Source organism: Myotis daubentonii, chromosome 4 (genome assembly GCF_963259705.1).
Source record: "Myotis daubentonii chromosome 4, mMyoDau2.1, whole genome shotgun sequence".
NCBI classification, from domain to species: domain Eukaryota; kingdom Metazoa; phylum Chordata; class Mammalia; order Chiroptera; family Vespertilionidae; genus Myotis; species Myotis daubentonii.
The window spans coordinates 13191092-13206704 of NC_081843.1; the positions used below are offsets into that span (position 1 = coordinate 13191092).

A 15613-nucleotide genomic window follows, 5' to 3' on the forward strand; every position below is an offset into this window, starting at 1 on the left:
CTGTTTAGTAATTCACTTAGAGCAATGGTAAACCTCTTACGTATGAACAGCATTTTTCTAGTATGGAGGAGTACATTTTCCAAGACAAAAATGTAGCAAGAAGAGGGCATTTCGCAGGTGTGCGAGTCTGGCTGCCTGGCCTGCTGGGAGCCCAGAGGCGGTGACACGCTCCTCCTGCCGCATCCGGTCCGGCAGGAGGCCTCTGGAGAACCGGGTGCCTAGCGGGTGCAGGTGCGGAAGGCAGTCCCCACAGGCACCCGGGAGGGGTTGAGCCCTCAGCCCATACCGAGAAGCCTACCGGCTCCTTCCGAAACGGCTTCTCCTGGGGTGACTGTGAGGTCCAGGGCCCCCATTTTCCAGATGAGGTGATGTCTTCAGCACTTGAGGGAAGTGCAGGACTCCTGGGGTCCTGACCACCTGCCCTGACCCAGGCAGTTGGTAGCCTCAGTTTGCTCACCACTGCAATGGACGGTTGGGCACAGCAGTCTAGCGGGCTCACCCTGAGCCCTTTTGGCTCACCCATCAGGCCCCTCTCCCTCCTTTGTCCTCGGTGCCCTCCCAGAGCCCACCCTTGGTTGGGACTGGACCCTCCGATGGCATAGGTCCCTCCTGGAGGAGTCACGTAGGCACGCAATTCCCCCTGTGGCGGGGAGCCCGAGCCCCAACCAGACTGGGCTTGAGGGGGAAAGGCCGTTACGTAGCCAGGTTGCAGGTAGGAGGGATGTTGCTCCATGGCGCTTGGAGGGATGATAGGGCCCTGCCAGGCTGTGGGGTTCAGCGTGCTGTGGCCTCCCCACCCCCAACCCCAGCAGGTGCACCTGGTGCCTTCCTGGGTGCAGTGAGCGTGAACAGCCGCTGTGCTGGGGAGGGGAGGGGCTCCCCATTGTTAGTTTAAAAAAAATGACTCAGACGATTCACAGAAGCCATTCTTTTCCTGCTGGTTTCCAAGAATTTCACTCAATCATTAATGGATTGAGTTATTAGGGGATCGATTCAGGTGCAGGTGGCTGGGAGGGAGCCAGGACGGGCCAATCCGTGCTGCATGGCCGTGAGACTCCCTGGGGCCAGGCCTGCAGGCAGCCTGGGGAGAGGCAGGCAGCCAGTGGGAGGTACCCACCCTCATCAGCCAGGCTGGGCCACCAGCCATGTGGTGGGAGGTGGGGACCAAGAGCCTACTGTGTGTGTGCATCTGCTTCAATGAGGCTCGGCATGGTTCCTGACTCAGAGGGTGAGGCCCCACTGTGCAGAGTCCTTCATCCACAGCCCCCATCTGATGTGAGGGCCTACTGTGTGCACAGGACTGAAGCCAAGCCCTACATAATTTGAGGCCCGGCTGAGTGATTTCATTAAGGCCCTACTGTGTGCAGCAACCCAAGTGCACAGCCCTACATAATGTGCAACCCTGCTGTCTTCGTGATCCATTTGGGAGTGAGGTCCTACTGTGTACCGACCAAGCAAAGCTGGCTGTGGAGAGTTCCCCGGAGGGTCCATCCTTCTGTGTAGGGGTGAATAGGGAGTGCGCTGAGGAGTCCCAGGAGGGCACCTCATCCTCCATCAGGTCTGTGTCTGCCCCTCGTGAGCCATTCTGTGTTGCACCAGGAAGCCCCGGCTATGCTGGGAGGGGGTGTCCACAGGACCCTTGCTCTTCATTGTCCAACGCTGTGAGGGGCTGAGGAGCCGGGACTAGGAATTGCCTCAATACCTGGGGAGACTGCCATTCACGGGGCCCCCGTCCCTGCTGCTCTGTCATCCCCCACCTGCTTTCATGGCAGGGCCTGGGCATAGGCTGGGTGCCCGGCAGCCAGGAGGCTGGCCCCTTTCCTGTCAGGCCTGAGAGAACTCTCACTGCACTGATGTCCTTGCGAGCACGTGGAACCGCTGGGCCCGTCACCTTTGCTTGCTTGTTTTTGCTAAGCCTCACCGGAGTGTGTTTTTCCCAATGATTTTTAGAGAGAGGGAGAGAGAGAGAGAGAGAGAGGAACATCAGTGTGAGAGACACACACATCAATTGGTTGTCCCACACATGTGCCCGGACCGGGGCCAGGGATTGAATCTGCAACCCAGGTACCTGCCCTTGACTGGCAATCGAACCTACACCCTTTGGTGCGAAGGCCAACACGCTAACCAACACGCTAACCACTGCTCAGGCCAGGGCCCCATCGCCTGTTCTTTACTGTCCTCTGCCCGGCTCTGTGCAGGCTGACTCGTGTGTGTCCAAGGGACCTCGAGTGGTCCCTGATGCATAGTAGTTGCTCAGTAAGTGACTGAGTGAGCAGAGGAACTCCTGGGCTAGCTCAGGAAACTTCTTGGAGGAAGAGTCCTTGGAACGGGTTTTGAGGGGTGAATAGGAGTGTCCCCAGCAGGAAGGTAAATGGTGTTGCAGGCGCATCGGGACTGGACTTGGGAGGTCACGTCAGCCCGGTGTGTGCTCCAGTGATTTTATCAGGCAGTCAGGTTTCCAGCGATGATCACCCCTGGGCTCTGCTCCCAGATCCTCTGTCTACACCTGGCCTGGGGCTGCAACATTCAGGGACATCCTGGTGGCCACCCAGGGGCTGGCGTTCCTGTGGCCACCGCCCCATTTCCAGTCTCGTGTGCTTCCTTCAGTGGCCTCTGCACGCGGTGCTTTCGACTTCTCTGCAAATTGGCTGGCATAATGGCTCAGCTGGGTTCTCAGCTTAAAGAATTTCAGCCCATTAAACGTAAATACTATGTCTTTTGGAATGTTTGTGCCAGGGCCGCCCTGACTGTTGGTGTTGAGCATGCTGCTGCTCGGAGCTCTAATTAGCGCCGAGGGGGGCCGGTGTCACCCGTCTGAAGGACTCCCCTCTTTTGTCTCAGGGCATGGGGCTCTCAGACTGAACATGACTGCTGATGAAACACCAGGAACCTGGCCTGTGGGAGAGCATGGCACCGGCCCCCGCCCGCCTGCACTGGCAGCTTCTGGAAGCCCAGCTGTGCACAGCCACCTGGGTCAGGGGCTTGGGCCCAGGGGCCTTTCCCTGCAGGATTGGTGGCTGGCCTCAGGGAGCACAGGGAGCCTGCCTCTGTGTGGCCCAAGCTGCTGGGTCTCTCTCTGGGAAGCGGCACAGACAGCCCTGGCCCCCGGGCGGGCGGAGGGACTTTGCAGCACAGTAGAGAGTGGGCCCAGCTGCTGCTGGGGAGGCCAAGCGCCTCCTTTGTGGCAGGGCAGGGCCCCTTGGGGGCCGGCGGGGGCTGAGTCTGCCTGTCTGGGGAGGATTCCCAGAGGGTTCCGGGGGCAAGGGCACCACGTGGAATGTCCGCTGGGGTCCTGGGGCTGGCCAGGCTCGGGTTCTGTGACCTGGCAGGTGGCGAGTCCTTAGCCTCAGTTTATCCGCCAGGAAAACGGAAGTGCTGGAAGGAGACGAGGGAGAAACCACCCTGACTGGAGAGTTGCCATTGTCTAGTTGTTTGCCTTTCTGGGCAGCCAGACACCCCTGGCCACACCCCAACTTCTGGAAGTCTGTGGGGATGGAGTATCGTGGCCATCCACTCTCCCCCCTCCCCGCCCCGCTTCCCCAGGGAGCTCCAGCCAGGGGCCGAGCCAGAGCCGACCAGCAGACAGGAAGGTCTCTCGGGGAGGCGTGACCCTTGGGGAGTGTGTTTGCCGGAACAAAGCGCCACGGGCCAGGAGGTTCAACACACGTTTCTTTCTCCCAGGCCTGGAGGCGGGGAGGCTGGTATCAGCTTGGGCAAGGCTGGCTCCTAAGGCCTCTCCCTTTAGTCCTCATGTGGTTGGTAGGTGTATCTGTCCCAGTCTCCTCCTCTTATAAGGACGGCAGTCGTGTTGAATTGGGGCCCATCCATGTGGCCCCACTTTACCTTAATCATCTCTTCAAAGGCCCTTTCCCCAAATACAGTCCCATTCTGAGGTCTTGGGGGTTAGGACTCTAAGGTATGAATTTGGAAGGGACACAGCTTAGCCCATAACAAGAATGGGAGACAGGATAGGAGGGACCTAGAGAGAGGGAGGGAATGGCCTGTCAGGGTGGCCAAGCTGTGCAGGGAACCAGTGTCCCCTGGGCCTGGCTCCAGGGCCCTTCGCATCTTGGCTTCGGGATTCCTCAAGTCGGGCGTGTGCTGCCCGCTGTGGCCCAGGCGGGAATGTGGCCCTGAGCTGTGGGAATCTTCGCCCTCTGTGCAGAGGGCCGTCCGCCCTTACTTTTGGGTAGTATCTCTGAGGACACGAGCAGTGGCATTGTGTCAATGTCCAGTCTGGGGGCTGGGCTGGGGTGGTGGGGACCAGGCCCTGGAGGGTGGTGGCTGGAGGTGTGGGGGCAGCAGTGCTGGGTGGGACACTGAACCCGAATCTGGCTCCTTTTGCTTTGAAGTTGACATTCTGAGGGTCTGGCCGCCTTTTTAAAATGTCACTGCTATTAATAACACGGCTGGCGGAGGGAGGGCCGAGGGCAGGCGCCTGTGTCCCAGCCTCCAAGGCCAGCGGGCGGTGATGGGGCTGGGGGAGCAGCTCCTGGTGCAGGACGAGCAGGCTGCCCAGGCCTCCCCAGAGGCAGCAGCACGGGTGTGGGGTGTGCTCGGGTGCAGTGGGGTCCTCGGGGGCTGGGGAGAGGTGCCCCAGTGCAATAGGAGACTCCACTGAGCCTTGAACTTCCTGCACGTGATCAGCTTTCTTCTCCCTGGGCTTCTGTGCGTCCATCTATAAAACCCCCCACCCACCGCCGAGCCTTTCCTGGCTCCTGCTGCCAACCCCCACCCCTCCTCCGCCCCGGGCCACAGAGCATACGGCTGGGTACCCCCAAGTCCCAGCTGAAAGCCCCGTACTTCCTCCCATGGCCTCTCCCACCACAAGCCTCCCCCAACCCCCAGGTCCTGTGGGGGGTGATTTTGCGCTGAAGTTACCTCCTGGCTGCGACTTCTTGGTGCCCTGCCTGGTTCCCCACCAGCCCCCATGCGCCACCCCCGTCATGTCACCCCAGGATGCTGTGGTCTCTGGTCAGCAGTGCCGGGCTCCATGGCTCCACTCAGGCCAAGTCCCACGGGGAAGATTTTATAATCAAGGGGTTGGGGGCGGCTCACTGCCCTGGTGGGGATCTTGTCGGGCAGCACCTGTGTTCATTGTCCAGGCATTTGTCCTTCAGCAGCCACTGGGGCTGGTCTGTAGGACAGGGACCACCTTCACTCCCAGTGATGGGACTCGTCTGGAAGGTTTTGGTGCTGCCCACAGGGATGGGGCCTCTGCCCAGCTTGGGCCCTGCTGGAGCATCCGCAGAGGGTGCCCTCCCTGTCCAGTCTATGTGTGGGGCCTGGTGTGACAGTGATGCCTGATTAGTGGTGGGAAGTGGATGACTAAGTGGGCCCAGCTCTGGAGGACCCTTGACCCCCCCCCACCCCCTCCCAAGGCTGGAGAGAGGTTCAACCCTCCTCTGGCACACTGCTCCCCAAACCTGCCTGGGATATAAAACACCATGCCCTGTGCCCCCAGCCGCTGTCCCCGCCACAGGGCGAGGGGGCTGTATTTCTATCCAATACCCTAGGGACTCCTGAGCACCAGAATGTCAGGGAAGGTGCCTGGGGGCCAGTGGGGAGGGTGTCTGGTCCCATCTGTGGGTGGGGGCTGAATTCTGGGGCCTCTGACCTTGGCCTCGAGGCTCTGGGGCCATTCCCCTGTCCTCCACAGAAGGAGGCCCTGGCTGACCCAGCCCGCGGGGTGGGAGCTGAAGGCGGGGCCCTTGTGCTGTGGGAGAGCAGGCCCGCCAAGAGGGGGCCTGTCCTTCCTTTTTATATTTTTTTAAATACACTTTATTGATTTTTTTACAGAGAGGAAGGGAGAGAGATATAGAGAATTAGAAACATCGCTGAGAGAGAAACATCGATCAGCTGCCTCCTGCACACCCACTACTGGGGATGTGCCCACAACCAAGGTACATGCCCTTGACCGGAATCGAACCTGGGACCCCTCAGTCCGAGGGCCGGCGCTCTATCCACCGAGCCAAACCGGCTAGGGCTGTCCTTCCTTTTTAATAAACACCTGGTTGACAGGCAGGGCTTGTGGGGAAGCCAGGATCTGCAGGGAGCGGCCGGTGTGGGCTGAGGGCCGCGTGTACCTGCATGCCGGGGTAAGCCGTGCTCCCGTGTGTGCAGAGGTGTGTGTATGTCCACACGGGGTGCGTGTCTCCACCGCAGTCGCTGTGCATCCCGGCTGTGCGCTGGTTCTGAACACAAAGGACGAGACCACGAGGGTCACCAGCAGAGGCAGGAGGGAGGGACTCGGCTGCCTCGGTTTCCCTCTTGGGGAGCAGAGCCAGGGAGGCCAGGCCTGGCCAGGCAGGCTCCTGGCCCCAGAACAAGGAGGACATGTCCCAGGTGCTGTACCCAAGGCCTGCAGATGCCCTGCCTCCACTTCCCCGCTCCCAGCCAGGTGGCTCACCCTGTTCTCGTGCAGGTAGGAGCCCCCTTCAGCCAGCCCCTTGCAGGCCCTGGGCCCCCTTTTCTGGGGTCGGGCCAACGGTGGGGCGCTACAAGCCTCGTTCCCATGGAAGGAGCGTCCAGTCCCCTGGGGTCGCTAATTCAGGCCCCGGGCAGCTGTGCAGTGGCTCTGAGGCAGTTATTTCTGGCCTGAGGAATTCCTGCCTGGAGCAGGCCCTGCAAGCCTGTCCCCATGGGCAGGCGGTCATCTTCCCCAGGGGCCCCTCCTGGCTCTGTGCCCTCTGCCCACGCCTTTCCCTTCTAGGGTCTGGTGGGGGTGTGCAGAGCCCCCCGAGGGGATCCAAGATGGGCAGGGGTGTGGCTGGGAAGGAGGCCTCACCTGGTAAGGCCAGTTCCATCTGAGCTTTCCTCTCCCAGACCCTGGCTTCCGAGGCCTCAGCCCTCCGCTCCCAGCAGGAACCGAGCCAGAGCCATGACACGGAGCTGCATAAGGGGAGCCTGGACTATGGGAGGGATACAGCGCTGGGGGCCGGCCCCCCTTTCAGGCCAGAACACTCCTGGGAGGAGGGCCTCCCAGCGCACTTGTGCGTGCCCCCACCAAGTGGCTGGCCAGGGCTCCAGGAGGCTCTGTGGGCTGCAGAGCCAGACTGTGTAGGCATGGTGACTGGAGGCAGAGACAGGGCACTTTCCCACTCAGTTGTGCCTTGAAAAAAATCTCCAATCAAGATCTTTATTAAGAGCCAAGCAGAGGCATTAGCACTCTTCCTAATTAGCGTGGTCTTTAAAACGGCGCAGTTACGGGAGCTGTGGGCATACGCTCGGCTCCATGGTGTCTGTGTGAGTATTTGGTTTAGTCCTGGGGGTGGGGATCTCCTTCCTGAGTGAAGCTGACCTCCAGCGCTTCTTGAGGCCAACGCTTTGAAGGTGCGCACCTTAGTGTGTGTGTGAGCACGTGTACGCGCGTGTGTGATAGCGCGCCGTGCGATTGTGTTTGTTGTACACGGGTGAGTGTGTGCACACGCACAGACAGTCCTGCTCAGTTGCATGTGTGTGGGGTGTGCAAGGCATGCCGGGACAGGCGGAGCACACACGCCCAGACGCAGTCTCTAGTGCCCAGTGCACATGTTTGCTGCGGACACAGGCTTGCTCTGGATTCCGTGTGCTACACGCCGGCCACCACTGGGCCCTACCTGGCTTGAGTCAAGGGGGCTGCCTGCCTCGTCCCCTCCCTCCTGAGGCAGATGGGCTGAGAACAGTGCACTTCCCAGCTAGCTCAGTCATTGCATAGGCGGAGGGGGCATCAAGCTGCTCAGGGCGAAGTGGCAGTTTCCAGGTGTCGGGCTCTGCTGGGCCAGAGGCAGGCCTCAGCCCCCGGGCCTAGCCCCAAGCTGTGGGAAGCCAGAGACCCAGGCCCTGCCCACGCAGAGTTTTGCAGTGCCCCTCTGTTCTGAGGGCCTGGACTCCCAAGTGGGGTCCGGGGAGGGGGTTCAGTGTAGGCCAGGCTCAGGCACAGGGAGAAGCTCTCAGAGCACACACTTGGGTCCAGAAGAAAGGCTGTTCTGGCAATGGAGTCATCCACTGGTGGGGCGATGAGCTGGGTGTCTCCGTGGTATGTGGACTCTCAGCCCCTCAGCTTCCCAGGGGAGGTGCTCTCCCAGGGGCAGCCCAGCCCCCCCCCCCCAACTCCTCCCACGTGACCCTGAGCCACCAGGGAGAACAAACAGCTCCATGTTTGGCAGGCTGGCTCCCCACCCTGGCCAGCTGAGCGAGTATGAGAGGGAATGTGAGTCACGCAGGCCCAGGCCATGGTGGGTCGGGCTGAATGGGGAGACGGGCTCCCCACCGCAGGAGTTCAGCCACAGGGAAAGCTGGGAGGGAGTTGGGGCTCACAGCAAAGGGAACAGTCTGATAAAGGCCAGTGGGGTGTACACTGCTCAGGGGGCTGAGAGCCTGCAGGTGGGGACCCCACTCGGCTGCCCCCATCCTTGTGACCATGGGTAGGCCGCGGCCCCGCTGTACCCCACAGTGTCAGGGCATCCTAGAACAGGGGGCAGGCCTGTGGATCGGAGGGGCCTGGCAGTCATCTGTCCCCATGCGTACGGATAAAGAGGCCGCATGGAGCTGCCCTCAGAGACCAGGGATTTCCCTGTGCAGAGCCTGTATGTGTGTGTGTGTGGTGGGGCTCCTAGTGACCCCCATTTAATTTCTAACTTCAAAGTAAACTGCTTGCAGCCCGACCAGCAGACACCCGCCCTCCTCTAGTCTCTGCACCCCCCTCTCTCTGGCCCCCTTCTTTCTCAAACACTAAGGTAATCCTCTGACCCGCCCTCTCCCTCAGTTAAAGCCCTGTGGTGATGGCTTCCCCAAGGGCAGGCTGGCAGGGGGCTGAGCCTCGGGGATTCTCCTCCTATGAGCTCTCAGTGCGGAGTGAGGAGGGTGGGCTAGGGGATCCCCCTCCCAGAGCCCCTCTTCTGTGCTCTGAGGCTGCGGGCTGCGCCAGGTCCTCCTCAGTAGTCAGCATCTTGTCGTCATGGCAACAGCTTCAGGGAAGAAGAGAAACTTCCTTCAATAGTGGCCTCCTGCCCCTGGCCTCAGAGGCTTGCTTGGAAGACCTGATAGTGCCGTCTGGGCATCGGGATTGAGGATGCGCCCAGGGCCCGCTCCGGGAGCTCTGAGGGCACTGTCCACTCCTACAGCTGTTGGGTGAGGTTTCTGTCACTCAGGAGGCGGGGGCTCCCTGGGGCCATGGCAGATCTTGAGTGGCACAGTGGGCTGAGGGTCCCGGTGGCTGGCTTTGTCCTGAGGCCTCGGGAGACAGATGTCTGCTTTCCCCCAGGGCCCTGGATCGGGGCCCCTGTGTTAGAGGGGGGTTGAGGTGGCCATCTGGAGGCAGGGGCTCTCTCCCATGTTCCTGCAGGCAGTGGCCGATCTCCATACCCGAAATGAGACAGCCGGGTTGCAGCCGAGGGGTGTAGCTACAGAAATGACTGTGCCCCCTTGTGTGGCCCCTTCCAGCTCCAGGGGGTCCCCGTGGGCCTGGCACAGTTACATTGGGGTTTCCTCCGCCACACAGGATCCCCTTGTTTCAACCTCCTGGTCCCGGCTACACAGGCATCATCGCCAGCCGTCTGCGGGCCTGTGAGGGGGCGGCTGAGGCTGTGGGTCATTTCCACCTAACGGGAACCCTGGAGCCTAGAAGGTGGGTGAGGATGTTTTATGCCGCTGCCCAGCGGCCCCAAGATCTGCATCTGAACATCCTGACCTGGGCTGGGCCCCATCAATGCAGTTGGAGCGTAATTAATTAATTACCTCACTGATTAATTAACCAAGAGCTCTATGGAATAATTGTCCCCAGCCACTGGGGAAGGCCCATCGAACCTGGGGGCTGTGCTAGTGCTTCAGGGGGCGCCAGCTCCCCCAGACGGGGGCAGAAGTGTTAAGGCCTCAGGGGGCTCTTCCTGGACCCACTGGTGACAAGATGGAGGCGGGCAGTGGGGAATGGGTGGTAACCCACCCCACGGGGTGTAGGCAGGTCTACACCCTCTGCCCAAAGGGGGTTTTCAGTGTCTCAAGGATGGGAACCCCCCCCCCCCCCCGCAGGTTGCCACACAGGCTGGGTCCCTGAGACCAGGGGCAGAACCCTGCCTGAGGCTCCGGCCAGGGCTGCGTCCCGAAGTCTTTGGGCATCACTTGCAGGAGCAGTGAGGCCTGTGAGGGCCTGGAGTGCAAGGCTGGAGCCTGGGACCTGCTGGGACTGGGGGACCACACCTGACTCTGGGGTCAGAGGGTAGATGCCAAGCGGCATGACCTCGGCACCCTGCCTGCGGCTATGGCTTCACCTTTGAAGGCGCAGAGGGCCTGGCCCCCCGTTGGTTAGACTCAGCCCTGCCTGCTGAGAATTAGCTGCAGCCAGCTGCTTGTCACACTCCCGAGCCCCTCACCCTGGCCGGTGGCCATGGAGGTCTGGGGGGCGTCACTGGACTCTGCTGCAGGACCTCACCCTTCCTGGGCATCTGGACCCACCCGTAGGAGGCAGCTCTCAAACAGCATCACCATCACCCAAGGCTGGTTGGCAAGAGGCCACCAGGAGGGCTCTGGGGTGCTGGGGACCCCCAGGGCATGCTGGGAGCACATCACCTAGAAGGTGGCATGCATCCAGGTTAGGGGGCTGCTGCACCCTGTGCGGAGGCCGCATGGCAGAAGAGCCAGGGCGAGCCCCCTCTGTGCTGCCCAGGTGCTGGGTCTCTGCGTCTCCATCCTAACGGTGGTTTGAGTGAAGTGACTGCAGGCCTGGGGTACAGGCAAGACAGAGTTGTTGAAAAGAGAATTCCAAATACACCAAGTCTGACGATTATTCAGGTGAAATTCATATACCACACAGTTAGCCATTTTAAAATGAACAGTCCAGTGGCTTTGAGCACAGTCACAATGTCCTGTAATCACCACCTCTGACTGGTTCCAGAACATTGCCGCCACCCAAAGGGAGTCCCATCCCCCACCTCCGGAGGCCACGAATCCGCTCCCTCTGTGGATGCCCCTGTCTGGACATTTCATGTCTATGGCATCATATAATGCGTGTCCTTTTGTTTGGCTTATCCCACTGAGCATAACATTCTCAAGGTTCATCCGTGTCTAGCGTGCGTCAGTGCTTCGTTCCATTTCGTGGCTGAGTAACAGTCCACTGAGTGGATCTACCACATTTTGTTTAGCCACTTGTGCGTTAATGGGCATTTGGCTTGTTTTTACCTTTTGGCCGCAGTGAATCGTGCTGCTGTGAGCACGTGTGTACGGGCACCCGTCGGAGCACCCGTTTTCAGTTCCTTTGGGTGTGTACCCACACGTGGCATTGCTGGGTCACATGTGAGCCCTAGGTTTTATGATTAGCTTCCAGCTGTGTTGATGCGGCATCTCGGACAAGCCTTTGCATGGGATCTGCACTCAAACGGTGTCGCTGGGTCCTGCCAGGAGCCATCTGAGGTCCGTGGAGAAATGACCATTCACAGAGGGTCCTGCTGCCCCGCTCAGATGTCACCCATCCTGTCTGCCTTCTTGAGGCTCCCTGGAGGTGCTCAGAAAAGCCCGCATGTGGCGCATGGGAGCAGAAGGCGGGAACCGTCGCAGGGCCACAGTTCCGGGTCTGGGGCGTGCACCGCCAGGCCTCCTTCAGGATCCCTGCAGGTGTGAGGCTGGTCCGGGAGAACCCCCTCGTCAGTGTGTATGTCTCAGCTCCCTGTTCAGATGCCCGGCGACCGAGGGAAGAGGCTGATAGGAGTCTGTTGCCGTGGCAACTTGGAAGCTCTGGGTCACCAGCTGAGGCGCTGTGCCTGCTGCTCCACAGCAAGGAGCTAAGTGTGCCTGCCCTGGGTGGGTAGGGAGCCCCCGCTGCTGGGGGAGCCCATTAGGCAGGGGACCCTCCCCCCACCCCACTTATGCCACCAGTTCCGCAGACCACACAGCTGGGCTTTCTGACCCCTCACTTCTGTAACCGCACAAGCAGTGCACAGCCACACTGTGGGGAGGCCCAGACAGCAGAGGTGGGGGGAGCAAAAGTGGCCTCTTGACTCCTCCCGAATCCACTCCCTGCCTATGCCCTTATCTCACCCCCTCCCCACAACGAGCCATGGTTCTTCCTGTTGGAGGGGGCTCTTCCAGAACTCCCTATGCCTTGTGCTCACGTGTGTTAACATGTTCTACAGAGGCGTTGTTCCGAACTGAGGCTTTTGCATTGATGGGGTCACCTGTTCTCCCACCACTGGCCCTTGTGCTGATACAGGCAGCGCTGCTGCCTCCTTTTTAGCTGCCTGAGTTCTGTGGCCTCACGCACCTGGCAGTAGACACATTCTAACAGGGTTTTTAAAAAATATTTTTATTGATTTTTTACAGAGAGGAAGGGAGAGGAATAGAGAGTTAGAAACATCGATCAGCTGCCTCCTGCACACCCCCAGCTGGGGATGTGCCCACAACCAAGGTACATGCCCTTGACTGGAATCAAACCTGAGACCCTTCAGTCCGCAGGCCGACGCTCTATCCACTGAGCCAAACCGGTCAGGGCACATTCTGACATTTTTTAACCTTACAAGATAGCAGACGGTGCTGCCTGGCTCGCTGGGCCTGCGCCCCGGCCAGGGGGACTTAGGTGGCTGGTCCTGGAGCCTCGACAATTCCCTGGAGCTGCCCTGGTTCTCAGGGGAGGTGTAGACGGGGCCGGCAGGGTTGGGGCTCAGGAAGCTGTGCTGCTTTCTGAGAAGGGGCTAGTTCTCCGAGTCTCTCCACTGCGTGTTGCCCACTGAGCCCCTGAGTCCGCGACCACCTTGGCCTCGTGTGGGGTACTTTGATGGGCCCTGGAGCTGCCCTTCTCGCTCCAGCCCTGCTGACCCTCTCACCTGTGTGCGCTCAGTTCATGTTCCCTCTCCAGTGGCCCAGGGCCATATATTTCTGCAGGATGGGCTTTCTCCCACGAGGAAACATGTTTTTCCTCTCAAGCAAATTGGAAAAGCAAGGTTGAATGCCCCTGAGAATGAAGGGGGTGGGGGAAATGCTGGCAGGCATGGGCACGCAGGCTAGGGGGGTGGCAGGCCCCCCCATGCAGAGCAGGGGGGCAAGGAGGGTTTTGCCCACGCTAAGCGGGGAGCATTTGGCCTAGGTGCTGGGCCTCGGGCCCCCACGGTGTGTCTGGGAGCAGGTGTGCATGAGTATGGGTGCCCCGGACCTACTGGACGTCCATCCTTTCAGCTTGTCCTTACAGCTCTCTGCCGGCCGGGCCACTTGTCCACACATGGGAAGACCTGAGATCCTGAGTCTGATCAGGGTTGGAGGTAGTCTCTGATTGTAGCCCCCCACATGGTCAGTGTCCCTGCGCTCACCAGCCCGAGGCCCTCTGTCTGCCTGGTAGAGATGGCCCAGAGCAGAGGTTCCCAACCTTTTCTTGGCCACACCCCACCTAAGCATCTCTAAAATCCTGACTGTCACCTCCCCCCACCCCCGCCCGTGACATAGAATTCTTATTATTCAAAAAGTGAACTATTCACGTGGAGGAAGCCTAAAAGGCCATTGACTTGGCCTAAACAAGCTTCCAAAGAACATGGCACCCATGAAAGAGAAAAATAAAAGAACGAAAAGACAGTTGAGGCACTGAGGGAGAAATCACTAAGAAATTGTTAAAAAAAAGTAATAATATATGAAGTGATATGAAAAAATAGAAAATAAAGTTTCAAAACATAATAGAGAACTGAAATGCATAAATATGTCACAATAGACATTTATAGACTGTATATGGCCGCTAGAACCATAAGAAATGCAAAATATTCACTGTTAATAACTCATTCTCAAATTGCCCCCCTGTGGGGCATGTGCCCATGTTGGGAACCCCTGGCCTAGAGCCACCTCTCTTGCCCGTTGGGCGGGGGGCAGTGCCCAGCCAGGAGGCTCTGGCAGTGGAGTGAGGAAGGGTAGGGGGCTGCTGTGGGTACAGGGAGTCGGGAAGACCTCAGTGGTCCTGGCAGGAGCCAGTGTGGCCTGGTTGGGTGTTCTGAGTGGCAGGCTCTGGGCTGCCCCTCCCTGCGCTCCCCCTTCTTCCTATTGCATGCCCTGGTGCCCATAGGGGCTCAGGGAGCTCACATCAGGCTGCTGTAGATTCTGCCTAATGGAGCTTAGCTGGCTGAGCAGATTGCTCTGGGGGGTAGCGGCAGGCAGTGTAGGGCAGGATTGGGCAGCTGATACCTTCTCCTCCTCCCTGACCCAGAGCGTCTGCGTGATCTCATGACAGCCTGGCAGGGAGCCGGCCTGCGGGCCTTGTACCTACACAGCCCGCTCTTACCGTGGGGGGCCAGGCAGCAGCCCTGCCTGGGGACCACAGCCCGTACACCACTATGTTCCCTGTTTTGTCTATGGCCCTGGGGTTAGAACCGCATCTTCGTGAGGGATGCCCGCTTACCCGTCTGTGTCCCACAGAGGGAAGGATCTCCCTGTCCTGACCTTTGTCCTGCAAACAGCCTGCCTGCCACCCATGTCCTTGGTGTGGGGGAAATGCCATGTCTCCTCCTTCCGGTGGTATTTGTCAGGATGAGGGGGGCTTGGAGCCTACTGGACACTTTATAGAAGAGAATTTGGATGGACTCCTTAGTGTCTCTCTTCCCCAACTCAGAGCCGGGTAGTGTGAGAAACCACTGGTTCTGGGCAGGCTGGGGATGCTGCCTGTTAACAGTGAGGATTTGATTCAGGGGCCAGGGCCACCCTTTGGTCCACACTGTCCTGCACCATGCAGGCCGCCCTGGGCACCCCTGCCCTGTTCCAGGACCCTGGAGGCCACTGTCATTGGTGAGAGCCCATGCCAGGGTCCCCTGCTGTTGCTGGTGAGGGGCTGACGGCCCCTAACATGCACTGAGCGGCCACAAGCTCCTTCTCCTGGCTTCCAGGCACGCTCCCAGCAGCCCCAGGAAGGGGACATTTCCGCCAGGTAGTGACCGTGTGGGCTTTGCACGCAACAAGGCAGCCCTAGGACCTCCTCCTGCACGTGCTCAAGAAGGCATTGGTGAGCCAGCGCCATCTTCAGAGAGGCCTTTGGCGTGCTTTTCTTAGCCAGCTGGCAGTCCAGGAATGAGAAAGGGCTATTGATGGGGTGGTTTCCATTAAAGCCTGGGTGAGCAGTGCCCCTCCCCAGCCCAGAGCAGGCCCAGCACAGGGCCACTTCAGCACCACGGACAGCGACCGCTGCCCGAACTGCCCCCTGAGCAACATCCTCTTGGCTAAGGGGGTGGCGGGGGGGGGGGGGGGGGTGTACTTGGCGTACTTTGGAGCCATGGTTTAATAGGTAGCACTTCCCCTGGGGAGAGTCACTCCAGGCCCCTCCCTGCCAAGCTGTACACCAGGGGCCTGTTTGGCTGGGGGAGGTCCCTGCAGTCTCCCTCACCTCTGTTTGAAAAGGGGATTATCAGCGAGGTCCCTGGGTCTAAGGAGCCGGGCCCAGGGTAGACAGGGAACTTGGGTCAGGGCCTCACTGCCATCGTTGAGGCTTCCAGGCTGGGGAAGAGCCTCCCTGGCGGCACAGTCCCTGGGAGAGAGTGTCTCACTCAGCTGCGGCCCCAGGACCGCGGCCCCTCTGCAGCCAGGCCCCAGGCAGCTGGAGGACCCCCTCCTCAGGCCAGCACGGCCTCTGCCTCCTGACCCTGCGGCAGCCTGGCTTTTTTGGATCCGCAGTAGAAATTGA

At 60.0% G+C, this 15613-nt stretch overlaps 1 protein-coding gene across 1 annotated transcript in view; it reads left to right on the forward strand.

The window, feature by feature from the left end:
• The first annotated feature begins 4471 nt into the window (after positions 1-4471).
• CACNA1H (calcium voltage-gated channel subunit alpha1 H) overlaps positions 4472-15613 on the forward strand; it is a 41303-nt gene continuing 30161 nt past the window's right edge. Inside the window, exon 1 of the mRNA XM_059691940.1 lies at positions 4472-4543. Coding sequence (XP_059547923.1) covers positions 4472-4543 — 72 coding nt within the window. The remainder of the gene's footprint in view (positions 4544-15613) is intronic.